Source organism: Athene noctua, chromosome 5 (assembly GCF_965140245.1).
Source record: "Athene noctua chromosome 5, bAthNoc1.hap1.1, whole genome shotgun sequence".
Taxonomy (NCBI): Eukaryota; Metazoa; Chordata; class Aves; order Strigiformes; family Strigidae; genus Athene; species Athene noctua.
The window spans coordinates 6,905,338-6,920,092 of record NC_134041.1 but is presented as its reverse complement, the minus strand read 5'-3'; the positions used below and the strand labels follow the sequence as shown (position 1 = coordinate 6,920,092).

At 46.1% G+C, this 14,755-nt stretch overlaps 1 protein-coding gene across 2 annotated transcripts in view; it reads right to left on the bottom strand.

Moving 5' to 3' along the window:
- The window catches only part of LRP8 (LDL receptor related protein 8), a 190,574-nt gene that overhangs the window by 20,334 nt on the left and 155,485 nt on the right, over window positions 1-14,755 (bottom strand). The window contains exons 5-7 of one of the 2 annotated variants that reach the window (XM_074906183.1): window positions 9,150-9,512; window positions 1,488-1,610; window positions 1,012-1,134 (exon numbers count right to left, since the gene is read on the bottom strand). In XM_074906183.1, the coding sequence (XP_074762284.1) occupies window positions 1,012-1,134; window positions 1,488-1,610; window positions 9,150-9,512 (609 nt within the window). The remainder of the gene's footprint in view (window positions 1-1,011; window positions 1,135-1,487; window positions 1,611-9,149; window positions 9,513-14,755) is intronic. The other variant, XM_074906184.1, reaches the window with a different exon arrangement.

The following is a 14,755-nucleotide window of genomic DNA, read 5'->3' as shown; positions in this document are numbered from 1 at the left end:
GCCGTGCCACTGCCCAGTCTCTAAGACAAACTGGGCTGCCAGCTTTGCTGGGAGACCTCCACAGCCAGACAAGTTGCAACACCCACTCAGAAAGACAGGGAGATGTGGATTAGTGTGGAAGAAAGCAGGGGTGTACTGGAAGCACAAGGTAAAAGCATCCTCACTAGGCATGCACACACACTTCTTGTCTGATAATAGGGGAGAGACTGACAGTTCTTCCTCAATGTGAGTTATTTAAGAGGCAGGCACTGAGCTCTGTGCTACTGGTGCTCCGTGGTATCATGGAAAGAGACGTTTCTACACTGGGGGAAAAAACAAATGTGTTTGAGTAATGCTCCAGACAGAGGCTAGCGCCCAGTGGGAAGGGTAAGAGGGGCCGCCCTAGGGAGAGCAGCCACTCTCTGGCCTGGGCTTTCTGCTCTGCTGACTCCGGCAGCCCTGACTGAGGCAGCCCTGCCTCTTGTGGGTTGTGCATTCTCACTAGCCCAGAGCTGGCAGGACGTGGCAGAGAACAACCTGCTGTCACTTCTAAGGGAAGAAGCAACATGTAAAACCCAGTGGCTGAAGTCATCTTTCAGTGATTGCTGCCACTCTATGTGTTTTCACCTTCAAGGCGTGTTCCCACTGGTAAATTTTTATGATGTTACCATCATCTTACAGTTCAAAGATAATTTAGGCAACGAGACTAAATAAACCGGTCTGTGCTGTGGAGGACACTAGTATCTGGGAAGAGGAGGAATTCCTGGTTCCTAGTCCCATGCTCAGTTCATACATCCCTCCAAGAATAAAAGCTGAGCTGAGAAGGGCACAGGTCAAAGTTACAGATGATCAGACTAGGCTACTAATTATATTCATATGAAGGGTGATGAGAGAATAAAGGCAAGGAAAGAGGAGCAGAGTGAGAAATAGCATTAGCAGCTACATGTGGTTACACTCAAAGCTGTGAGCACCAGATGGAGGAGAGGGGAAGCAGTTACAACAGGAGCAACACGTAGAAGGCAAGTACTGTACCACATTCTTTCAGAGGCTCGTCAGACCAGTCCCTGCAGTCTCTATGTGAATCGCACACTTTGCCTCCGTCAATGCACTCTCCACTCTTACACTGAAACTTGCTGGGACTTTCACATGCTGACTCTGTCGTGTCGGGCAAGAGAGGAAAGCAACTAAGTTAGTTGAGGCTCATGACAACAAAAAGACTGACATAAAGCTTCAAGAGGGTGTCATTAGCAGAAATGGGATGGATTAAGCAAACGAACATTAAGCCTGAGCATCATGCGAGAAACTTTTCAAGTCATGCATTCTGCGCGGTCAGCACAATCGTCTCTCCCAGGCAACCCCACAGTCAGAACGGCTTAAAACTCTCCACAGGAAGCAGCCTGCCGCGGCCCAGAGGAGCACAGGCCTCTTCCCTTTCCAACGGCCACACAGCTCTGGCAGGCTTACACCACGGAGCACGGGAGTAGGAGCGCAGAGCTGTCTGTACCTACCTTGGACGCAGCCTGCCTCATCGCTGTTGTCAGGACAGTCGTGCACCTTGTCGCACTGCTTTGCTCCGTGGATACAGGTCCCATCGCCACACTGGAATTCATCCGGCCGGCAGGTCACCAGAGCTTTAAGACAACACATTCAAGCATTAGCCATGCAGGACTCCAATCTTCTGTGTGGTACCTTTTAGCCACGTATCACTGACGCTGCTGGAGTTCTGCACCCTCTGTCAGCAAATGTCACAGAGCATCGTCTGCTTCCACCAAAGCAACAGAGGCAGCAGCTGCCTCAGCCACCGTCCTCCTGTGCCCCTCTGCCATCCCAGATCACCCTCTATGTTCTCGGGAAAAGGGCCCCAGTGATTGTATGAGCAGATCTACTCAAAACAGAATCAGTGCAGGCTGTGCAGTGTCTCAGGTGAGACACAAGAAAGCAAGCAGGCAACAAAACTATTAGCAGTGGAGCCCCTTTGGTTTCTCCAGTCTATGTGAGAGATCAGGCTGCTTTCCAACTAGGAGCAGAGTGGCACTGGGTAGGCAAAGGCAACTGCTCCTCAGCTCTTCTTCCTTCAGAAAAAATGTATTTAATCATAGAATACCAGGTTGGAAGAGATCTCAAGGATCATCTGGTCAGTCCAACTTTCTTGGCAAAAGCACTGTCTAGACCAGATGGCCCAGCACCCTGTCCAGCTGAATCTTAGAAGTGTCCGGTGTTGGGGAATCCACCACTTCCCTGGGGAGATTACTCCAGTGGCCAATTGTTTTAATTGTGAAAAATTTTCCTTGTGTCGAATTGGAATCTCTCCAGGAGTAACTTGTACCCAATACCCCTTGCCTTTTCCATGTGACTGCCTGTCAAAAGGGAGTCTCCATCTTCTTTGTAGCCACCTTTTACATACTGGAACATGTTGATAAGGTCCCTTCTAAGCTTTCTCAATGCTGAACAAACCCACTTCTCTCATCCTTTCCTCACAGGGCAGGCTTCCCAGTCCCCTGATCATCTTTGGGGCCCTCCTCTGAGCTCTCTCCAGCCTGTCCACATCTTTTTTGTATAGGGGGGACCCAAACTGAACACAGTATTCCAGGTGTGGCCTGACAAGCGCTAAGTAGATGGGATAATGACTTCTTTATCTCTGCTAGTGATGCCCTTGTAGATGTAACCCAGCACCCCGTTGGCTTTCTTTGCTGCTGCAGCACACTGATCACTCACTGAGCTTGTCCACCAGGACCCCCAGGTCCCTTTCCACAGAGCTGCTCCCCAGATGGGTAGATCCCAGCTTGTGCTGCACTCCTGGATTATGTTTTCCCAGGTGTAAGACCTTACACTTGTCCTTGCTGGACTTTGTAAGGTTCTTGTTAGCCCACTCGTCCAGCCTATTCAGGTCTTCCTACAGGGTGGTTCTCTCTTCTGAAGTGTCCACTTCCCCACTCAGTTTGGTATCATCAGCAAAATTCACCAGGGCACACTTGATCCTATCATCCAGATCGCTTACAAAGATACTCAAAAGCACTGGGCTCAATATCGATCCATGGGGGACCCCACTTGTGACAGGCTGTCAGTTTGAAAAAGATCTATTTACCACCACCCTGGGTGCAGCCTGTCAGCCAGTTCCCCACCCACTACACAGACCACTTGTCTAGACCATAATGTATCCCTTTCTCCAGGAGGCGGCTGTGGGGAACTGTATCAAAAGCCTTTATTTCAAAACATGTTCAGGCTAAGGGCATGGGCAAGAGACATGTATTGACTCTCTCTGCCAAAGCCCATGTGGTCACACTAGGGACAAAGCTAGCAACACAGACATGGGCATTTGGGTTACTGAATGCCCATGAGCTAACAGACCACTGGAAGGCAGAAGAGCTCCACTGCACTGCTGTGTGGTGTTTCTTGGGGTTACGAGCCAAAAAAGTCTCCACTGCATCAGGCCAGGTTTCAAGCCTGAAGCTCATTTGCCCAGGTCAGATCATTACAGACTCAAAACAGGCCTGGTCAACAGCAAAGCTGGGGAAAAAAAAGAAACCAGGCAGCTGCAGTGACCATACTAAAAGCAGTCATGTTTCCCTCCCCAGGGTTACACTGAGAGACCTGCCTAGCTGGGACCAGACTTGCGCTGACAAAGGGTACAGGCACTCACTAGCCAGCAAAGGGCTGCAGCCTGCAGTACACCAGCAAAACAGGCTCCTCATTCCTGGGACACGTTGTGCAGCTTACTTCTGAGGGGACCGTCTTACAGATGTTTTCTCAAAATCCTATTAAGGCAGCACACCCTGGAGAGCTCTTGATTCTAGCCTTTCCATCTTGCTGATTGTATCCTGGTATCCTACGACAGAAAATCACTGCCTCTGAATAGCTAGAGGAGGTCAGCGCTGATGTTATGACATGGGAGGTGAGAGCTACGTGGCAGACTTTCCTTGACAATTTGACAAACTGGTTGAAATACAAAAATTACCACTTTCAGATAACCCAGGAAGAGCCACAGACATGAAGTATAAGCCAGCATCGATACCATAAAGTATTAGTTGCACAAAGGCTCAGTATTATTGGTGATTGCATCCCACAGGATGCAGGATCCAGATTCACGACTGCTTCACTGGACTTAGCTCTAGTGCATCTTCAGCTGACGAAGGGCACAAGAGACAGGAAAAGCCACAACTGCAGGGCTGGTGGGGGAAGGGAGAAATCCTGCCTTTAGAAATACACAGTATTCACATAAGGAACGTTTGGAAATAGCACTGCTCCTTGGAGAGGAAAGCCATATGCACTGTATTCATAAAAAGCTGCAAAGCGACAAAAAAATCGCAAGCAATAAGCGTAGTTATGGGACCAGCTGTGTCACCACATTTCAGCTAATAAACCCCGGCAAAGAAATGGGAAACCTCAGTGGGACATCTGAGACAGCAGCTCCAAACTAAGCTGTGGGAACTGCTGCTCTAAATGGAGAAAAATGAAGGAGAGGAAGAAACAAAGCTGTGGTTTGAGAAAGTCACACACCACAGACCTGGAAGTGGCAGAGAGCTCCTGCAGGGAGGCAGAGGCACTTCTGCTTGAACCGTTCCCGCCATGTACAACCACCTGCTGGGAGAAGCCCTGACAGCAGAGAGACCACCTTCCCGCTAGGCAATCCCGACCTCTGCCAAGCTAAACCTTGGCCATTGCAAAGCTTTTCCTACTGTCTAGCCCAAAATTCACTTGCCACAGTGATTTCTTGTCTTCTCCCCCAACATGAAAAACAGTTTACCTCACCTTTTCTGTAGCAACTTCTGTATGTGGAGACAGGAATGGATGGTCCTCCATTTCTCACTGTAAGTATTAACCCCCCACAAGAGTGTAATACATAATTAAAGCCAATGGCAGTCTTGTCTCTCCTGGAGCAGGAACAGGTCTCCAGTTTATCAAGTAAATCTGCATGACAACAGCTACAGATTTTGAAGGCAGCTGTTATAAAACCTTCTAATTGTCCTCAATTGTAATCTTCAAAGCTCTTCTAAAAAGCACTTATAGCTCGATGCTAAGAATAGAAAGGTTTCCAATCCTAAAACAAATTAAAATGAATGAGAATTTTGCAGAAACTGCAAAGACAGTGTTGCACAAGCACCACAAGTCTGAGAGAAAAATGACAGCACAGCTCTTAGCTCGTTGCTAGAGGGACTACAAAGCACAGATGTGGGACTGTGCAACATCACTGCACAAAGTTTTCACTTCAAGAAGAAGAGACAGAAGTTTGGAAACCAGGCTTGGTTTCCTGGCTCACTTCTCACTCCAGCAGAGCTGTGGAAGTTCAGACCTTTAAGGAATGGCCCCTGAGCTTAACAGACATCTAAAAAGAGCAGATACATCAATAACTCTTACTGACCACAAAGATATTAAAATGCATATACAGCATTTCTGGGTTTTGGTGCATTTGTCAATAGGAGGAGATAGAATGCTATGTTTTTAACTCGTCTGGAGAGCGTAAGTTTGAGGGGAGAGGGCCAGGAATTTTGCTGTCCTGAAGTCGGAAGACAAACCCACCTCAGCACTGCTGGCAGACTTGACAGCAGGTTGCCATCACGGCCATTCCCAAAGCAGAGCAATATCCCAAGAACAGGGAAGAGCTGTGCTGTTTATTTGCACAAGATGTTCAGAAAATTGCTGTGCTATTTTGGAGGATTTAAATCAGTGAAATCCCAGCAGTTTTATAGCCATCTCCTCTGTTCCGCAAATCAAATATGAAACAATTTACCAAAGCTCTGCTAAATTAACAGGCGCACTCAGACACATGTTCTGTTTGCAAATACTGGGCAAAAAAGCTATCTTAATCAAATTCAGTAGGTATATTCCAGATCCCAAGTCTGCGCCTGTGTTTCTTCTGGGCTCCCCCCAAAACCCCTGCAATTTGCAAAATGCATTAACCCCATTTTATAGATGGGGAGACAGACACAGTCAGGTCTCAAGGGAACTGTTTTCTAGCTGTCAGTTGTAAGCATTATTTATTGTCCCTCCTGGATGCCCTGAGTTGCAAAGGACGTTTTAAAATACAACCATTCCAGATTTGGAGACTAATAAATCTAACCTAATGTTCATTTTATAAATATATATATATATATACACACATATTTGAATATATATATGCTAGGGAAAAAACCCCAACCACTCAGTGTTCTCACACAGCTTTCCTGAAATGACTCATTCGCTCCTATTTATTTGCTGTCTCGCTGCCAAAACCTGTTCACCAATTGTCACCCTTCATTTCTGCTCTACTCGTTTATCACCCCAAGATGATTACAACAAATGACTGGTGATGGCCTCATGACTTTTCTTTAAAAGCATTAGCTCCCATCCCTCTATTTTATACAATGCAAATCCCATATGATTCCCATTTGCAAGAGAAGACATAGTGCTGGTATCTGCAGTTTTAATCAAGTCAAACTGAGCTGTACTTATGTCATCCCTGTTGCTAAGGGGATGGAGCAGTGTCATACACCTGTAAGTCCCTGCGTGACACACGATACGGATCTCAGAAAGAGAATTTCTGGAGAGAAAAAAATAAAGGTCAATCCCTAAACTCTTCAGTCCAACAGATGAACAGTGATGCTGAGTTTCCAGAGCTCTCAAATGTCACTTTCTTACTGCAGGCATGTGCAGACAAACCGCTTCATTTAGGATGGGGAAGCAACATCAGTTTTGACTCTGACCCAGCTGACCCATCAGCTACACGAGCACTCAGTGCCGCAAGTCCTCTTCTGGCGACTACCTTAGAGATTCCCCTCCCCACGGTGTAAACAGCAGCAGGCTTATGCACCTCTGTGGCACTGGGGTGACTCCTACTCTGCATGGGAGTAAAGGGCAGAACCAGGCACTCCATACAGAGGAGCACTGCGGGAGCTAAAACATGGGGCTCTGAAGCCCATTGTTTCCTGGCCCAAAGGACTGAATGCAGCAGAAGCAGCTCACATGCTCGTTTCTCCTCGGGAGATAAGCTGCACATTGTGCTGTATTGAGACTTAATAGAAAAAAACCTCGGGGGCTAAATCTCCACTAGTCACAGATATAATTGTCTCAAGGCACTTCTGCCACATTTCCTCCTTCCTCCACTGGTTGTCAGCACTGTGCTGTGCTGCAGCGGTGTCCAGCTGCGTCCTCTGCCCCAGGAAGGCTGCCCTTGGTGCATCTGGAGGTGCTATGTGGTGAAGCTGCTGTGCAGCTGAGGGATGCTGTCAGAGCTGTGCTCCTTTTGGCCTCACGTCTTGGCAGTTTGAGCTCAGCTGGATACTGCTGGTGTCTGTCAGATCACGGAAAGAAGCTGGGGAACAGAGTGGTCTCTCTGCCACAGCAAGGTACATGGACACAGTCCCATTCCTCTCACCCAGCAGTACCAAAGTAAAATGGGGTCTGTAAAAGACTTAAAACCAATTTCTTTCAAACTGAACGTCAGGGATTGAAATTTTAGAGACATTTCTTTGGAAAGCACCATCTGTAAGCTGCTCCTTTCTTTCACCACTTGGAAATAGAAGGGAGCTCACCGTTCCCTCTCCTGAGTCTAAACTCAACCATCCTACAAAGTTGCTGTCACTGCAGGGAATGCAACCCGTGGGACAGAGATCAGTGCTGCTGGGAGTCCCCTCAGATAGCAGTTCTTCACCTGTGTTTGTAATGCGGGCTTAGCCACTGCCTCCTGAGTCATAGGGGATGCAAGTACAGGATTGTCTGCAGGAGGTCTCAACATGAAAACAGGCACTAAACAACACAGGTTGTCCCAGCTAACAGTGCGCATCTCCACCAGACATTCCTGCCTGGCTTTCTTACAGTCACTTCATACTGAGATGGATGCCAGGAACCAGCTCTGTCTCCTGACTCCACTGTCCTTGTGATGATTCAGACCCTGGCAGTACTGCCTGGGTACCTGCTGCCCAAGATCTGTCAGCTCCTGTATCACCTTCTTAGAGATGAAGGAAAAGACACCCTACCTAAGCTGTCCCTGCTCAGAAGGGCCTTGACAGTGATGTCATCCTTGTATCCAGCAGTCAAAGCCGCTCTCTTCCCAACAAAACTTAATTGGCTTCTACTCTGCTCTCACCTCTCATTTAGAAGAGTCTTTGGCTCTTTTAAAGGTACAGCAGCTCCAGGGTTACCTGTGGCTCAGTGTAAACAGTGGTGTCCAGGACTTAGTACATCCTCCTCCCCTTGCTAAAGAAGCCACTGACTTTACAGCTGCCTCTCTCTGCCTGGGAGAGAGTCTGACCCCCTGCTCCTTACAGGGCTCTCCCACAAAGCTGCTCTGATCTCACCAGCCTGGACTCACTGTTGTCATGGGTATGAAAAGATGGTGCTGGCAAAAGTAGTAAATTTTCTTAGGTACCTTTGCAAAAATGTCTGGTTTCTGCAGCTGGTTGCTGCCTTCCTCCCCAGAGGTGACCCAATGTCAGAGCTGCTAAATATATACAGCTATGTAAATATTTTATTTCAATCCTGTCATTATGAATATTTTAGCAAAACATTTTGCTCTTATTTTCTTGTCTCTCTCTCTATCTCTCCCTCCTCAGGTAAGTGACCAGCTTGAACAGTTTAGTGGCTAAAAATGGATGAAACATTCAAAATAGCACGGCACACCAGCAACATCATGTTAAATGCATAAAGCCAGCTGAAAAGAAATCCATTATTTATTAGCTCTGTGACTTTATCAAGCCAAGCTCAAAGTTCATTCAAACTGGATTCTTCCGAGGTGCTGCTCTTGACTGCCTTGTTCAGTATACTCTAACTTCAGAGGCAGAAAATTAATTATTTATTTTCTGCTGATCATATATTCCCCTTTAGCACTGTGGCTTCTAACCTCCAGGCTCTGACCCCACCATGCAGCCTGAGGGCTTTGAACATTTTTCCCATTTTCCATTCTTTGTCTTTCTAGTGAAACAGATCTCTTCCGAGCCACGGTACTATCCAACAGCTCTTGCACCTCCTCTCTGAATCCTCAAGGAAAAAGCAGAAAAGGAGTCTGTAATATACGTGACCTGCTGGGTTGGGCACCAGCCACGCCATTTGGGACACAAACGCTCCTTGTCAGGCACACAGTTGCTGCACAGACATCAAAGACTTGCCTTAGAACACAGCCCACAGAAGCCCTCTGGCCCCTCTTCTCCCCCACAAAACAGACCTCCCAGCCCTGCTCTACCCCTGCAGACACTCACGGCAATCCTGCTCATCAGACTTGTCCTTGCAATCTTCATCCCCGTCGCATTTCCAGTTCAGGTGGATGCATTCACCATTGCCGCACTGGAACTCGTGAGCTGCGCAGGTGTTGAGGGCCTTGGCATCGTAGCCACACTTCTCTATGGATTCATCCGACTGATCCTCACAATCTGGCTGGTTATCGCAGACCCACAGCTCTGGGATGCACACGCTGTTGTTGCACTGGAACTCATTGGGGTTGCAGGTCAGAGGGGAGCATTTTCTTTCATCGCTGCCATCCCCGCAGTCATTGTCACCGTCACACACGAAGATGATGGAGATGCATGATTTGTTACTGCACTGGAACTCATTGGGAGAACAGGCTTGGGAATAAAAACAGACAGGTGAGCTGTGAGGTCTCCAACCTACCCCTCACCACTGTGCCAGCTTTAGGGATGTCTGAGACAGGGGGAAGTGAGTGCACAAAAGTATTACCTTGGCTGTCCTAACCCAAAACATTTTTCCCAATGGTAAATTACATGGCAAGGAGCAGGTGAAGATGCCAGTGGTCATCTCCCCAGCTGTGCCATAGGATGCATCCTCTATGGCCCATGGCCAGCCCTGAAGAAGAGGCAGCAGGGCTGTGAGAACTGCAGGCAGGAAAAGTGGGGGGCCAGCTGCAGCACTGCCCTGGTGTTGAGACAAGAGCAGGCAGGCAAGCCCTGGTGGATGGGGTGACAGCATGGAAGGAGTGGGGAGACTGCAGGGTGGGCTGGAGGTGTGCTGGCACGCGCTGGTGGACTCGCACAGTGCTTTGCTTTGCTCTGTGCTGACATTACCAGCTTCCTGACTTTCACAAGCACAGAATCAGGTTTCAGGATTTCACAGTGTGCCTGGTTTTGGACATATTAAGTGGGATGTGTAGGGTAAATATTTAGTGAGTCGAGCATCAATTTAGCTGCAATCTGCCAGTAAGGCCCTTTACAACACACTGAATGCCTTCCCTGAAAATCACAACTCAACATTAACATACAAATGAGGCGTTTGTCAGATAGGAAGCTGAGTGGAGTACTTTCCTCTGCAAGTCTAATGGACAGCTGAACCAGAGAAGCCTGCTCAAATTAAACTTTCAGGCACTCCAACACTGTGCAGTTCACAGTCACTTTATTTCATCAAGGTGCGGGGGAACCAAAACCCTGGAAGAAATTATCCATAAGTACTTCTAGGCAGTTATTTAAAAAAGAATTCTGCTTCTGCAGTTTCAGTCATCCATCGGTATGTTATGGCTTTGATAAATTACAAGTACAATAAATATATACAAATAAATTACAGTAAACTTTTTTCTACAAAGCACTTGGAAGTCTTTTTTTGTGTTCAGAAGCAGAACTATTTACTGTGTATCTGCAGAGTGCCTATGATAAACCACAGTTCAGATGGTACCTATCGCTGCAATTGCAAGTGCATCTGGAAAGCAGCAGAATCTCTGTAACATTGTGGTCATATGCCAGCCTTCAGCCAGCAACAGGAACACAGTGGTATTCCACTGAAATACCATGTCTGGTTTACACCTGTGAATGAAACTCTATTTATCTAGCAATTAAAAGCATGTTCACTTGTATACATTTACATTCTAGCCTGCAAAATTGCTTGGCTGTATTAACCTAAGCAGCCTGTAGTTTCACATCAGAGAACGACAACATATATACTTCTCCCCTCCTGCCCTGTGCTTTGTCCCATTTAGTCCCAGGTTTTCCAGATGTTACTGTATCTACCAGAGTAGCAATCTTTCTAATCCGAAGGAAAAGAGGTTTGCCTTCCATGGTGCAACGCACTGGCTACAACCCAAGCTCCCTCCAACACGGTTAAGTGTTAGAGAATCTCAGCTGCACACTGCTGTGTGCGCAACTTGACATCAGTAACTAAATGCAACAGAGTGTGGTCGCTAAAGGAGCACCTAGATACCAAAGTTATCATCTGGTCCAGGTGGGTTGTTCAGGCTCCTTCTGAGCAGAGCATTTTGGACACAGAGAGATGCCCTCAAGAAGGCAACTCCTGCCACCTTGGGATAAGAACTGTCCCTTGAAGGGGCTAATATTTCTCCCTCTCCAGAGGGAACTGAGATCAGACAGCTAATACTAGATTAATCCCTCTCATAAGGACCTGAAAGAAGAGCAGAGTCTGGTGGAGAAGCATCTAAAAAAAACCTCTTTCATGGCAGAACTGAGACCATTAAATTGCTTCTGGTTTTGCCCAAATTCTGCTCTTTTTCTTCACTGAGCATACTTTTCTATCCTTATCCCATAACTAGAAATATAATAATTAACCCTACTGATCAGTATACAGTTGTGTAACCTAGCTCCCTCTTCAGATGATGCATAATATGAAACTGCCAAGTGGAAATTTAAGACAACAGTTATAATCTTACCAATCTATTTTAAAAAGGAAGTGAGAAACAGGAATATTTCTAGGGCTATGTACAGTTTCTATAACAGATCAAGGCTGAGAAGAAATTGCTTTTCTAACATTATTATGATGAATCTCAGAAACAGACCAGTGAGCAAAATTTTGCATAGTCCTTTGATCCCTAATTTTTGGGCAAGGTTGTTATGATTTGCACACTCCTGATGTACATTAATTTCCTTTCTCCCAACTGTAATGAGCCCATCCTTTTGCCCTTGTTGTTTTCCTGGTTCCACCTCGACCCCTCCTCCCTGTACGCACTTCCCTTCAGAAATCTGCTGCATTGGCAAATTAGCAACTGATAAACATATGTGTGGGATACAGACAATGGAAGTTTGCACAAAAGCTCCTCCCCTGCACCTTCAAACCCCTGTACAGAGATAAAATTACTGATAATCACAGCCAGAAAAAGAGCAGTTCAGCTTTTGTAACCTCTCATGAGGACTTCCCCAGTGAAGCCTGTGAATTACTAGCTAGAAAAATCGCATGGTCATGATTATTTTATTTCTTTTTAAAAATTAAATTTAGTGTGATGACAGCACTAGAGACTACAAGTTTTCCCTCCACTGAAGAAGCACAGCAGTCTGGCTGTTACTAATCCCCCCTTCCCACCATCACAGTCCTTAGGTGAAGACCAAGCTCTGCAACTCATCCACACAGCTAAATCCAGGGGCCGCAGCATCAGCACTGACAGGGCATTGCCTGCACTGGAACAAGGGACAGAAAAGCAGCTCTTTGCTCAGGTCTTCCTGCCTGCAATTACAGCAGCCACGCACTGTTGGGACAACCATTAAGATTGATGGGCTGCTCCCACTGTGCCATGACAAGAAAGCCACTGGACAGCCACCAGAGCTGGCACAAGGGCCACTGCAGTGCATGAAACAAGCAGCCAGTGGCAGTGCCAAACGGGACCACATGGTCCCTCACTACAGAAGGCTGCTCTAGGCACCTCCTGGTGAACTCAAGAAATAAAAATGCCCTTTGCTGCATTTACAGACCTGATGACCATCTTCAGACCAGCTCAAATGGGACCATTCTTTCTGGGTCACACACGTCTCCAGCAGAGTCCTCTGTCTGCAGCTGGCCACAGGAAGGCAGATAACGTCCCAATTCCTCTCACCCTTCTGTTATCCTCTCTGACAGCTAAAATCCACAGGGCATGCCAGGATAAAGCAAAGTCTGCAGCTTCCAGCCACTCAGGGACTCACTCTGGCACAAACAGGCAACGGAGGAGAAAAGCTGCTTACAATCCCTCTGTACCTAGGCAAGAGCCAGCACGCTTGTGCTCTTCAGGGTCCCTGCTGTGTGGTTTGGTGCTGATTTGAAGAACGTAATAAAAAGCAGCACTACAAATTATCTTACATAGACCCTTGAGAGATGAGGGTGGGGAAGTAAAGTCCCAGGGACAGTTTACTTCACATCTCTTTTTATAAATCTGTCAGGGTACCTAGGTAGTCCCATCACTACAGCATTTCACTGCCTCTGGAGCATTTCAACAGAAAATGTACAAATAGTAATTAAATGATCATTGGGGTATTTTTTTCTCTGATTTGAGCAATTTACGGGCATTCTCTGGTTTTGCTACCTGTCCTACTGTAAGCTTATTCGTTCAAAACAAAGGAAACAAATATTAGCTTGCTTTCCTTAGTGCCACAGAAACTAATGAATGTCATATTCTAAGGTGCAAAACCTACTTCAAATATGAAATGATCGCAGTAGAAATCTTGGAAATGTTTGTCAAGAAGTGTTTAATCAACAGGCTTCAAAGCAGTAAACAAGCATAATCACAAAAGCAGGTTTTTTGTAGAGTACTGTAATCCGTTGAGGTTCTTCACAGTTTTAAGAAACAAAATATCTCATCTAAACGACAGTGTACATGTGCTTTGGCCTATAGACAATATATACCAGAGGTGTTCTGAATTAATTTCTGCCTTGGACTATATGCCAACATGTAAAGCACAACTGTCAGTTTTTGCCTCACAGCCTCCAGCTGCAGTCTTGTCACATCTCTTGAGAAGAGCCTAGCAAAAGTCGTCTTTGGATAGAGGAAGGTTTTGGGGGTTTTTTTAAGGAAAAAAAAAAAAAAGAAAAGAGAGAGATTGCAGTTGTGGAGTTAAGCGTTTCAGTACTGGGTGGTTCTCTTTTGCCCAGAGCCAGGATTTAACCAAAGGCTTTAGTGAGTAGTCTGGTGCACCTGGGACAATCTTAGCTCGTGTGCTGCACCAAAATTTAAGGTAATTCTACCACATGCTTTTTAAGTGCTCATAGAGGGAAGTAGAATGCTTTAAAGATACAGGGCACTCTGAGAACTGTAATTTAAAAAAAAAAAAGTACGTAACAATATTTCTGCAATGGACATCTCTACCAAGCATGGATCCTCAAATCCAGATAAAATTTAAAATATTAAATAAACAGGACATCTATCATTAGTAGGAGCTGGGAATTATGTACAATGGTCTATAACTACTGCCACTGCTAATCTTTAAAGGTTTTCTAGTTTTTCAGTAAGAGTCAGGTATTCAGTTCATCTCTCTTCTCCAAAAAAGTCAGCTCCACTTGAAATTACACAAACGGTTTAGAGATAGAGAATTATTTGGTAAGATTTGTGGTAAAGTGGATAACAGCAATTACTGATGCTGAAGACAAGAAAACAAGATGAATTATTACACTGCATTTTTCTGACACCCCCCCAAGCAACTTAAAAGCAGCATGGCTCAAAATTTCTTGTTTCCTTAAGCCTAATAATGCATCTGCTAAAAATGGCAAAGGATGATTTGCACATACTAACATTTGCACTGGGGAGGGAGAAATCTGCTGTTGATTTATCACTGCTTCAACACTTGCAGGAGAGGCTGGTGGACTTCAGAAACCCTCCTAAGCTGGGAGGTTTAGGGTCTGAGCTCCACATGGCTGCAGGAGTGGAATGCCTGAGCTCCATCTGCCCAGGTATCCTGAGCAAAGTGCAAACCCGGCTACCACAGCCCACATAAATTAATCTCTGAGCTGGACCATGGATAAGGAGGTCACAGAGTCCAGACAGGCTAAATTAAGTTGGAACTCCCAGATCAGTTATGAATGCTGCCATCACTTTAGTTTTGTTTAACCAGAATTTATTTTCAGGCTTAGTTGTATCTAAATTATTTGTTTTGTCTGCAGACAATCGGTT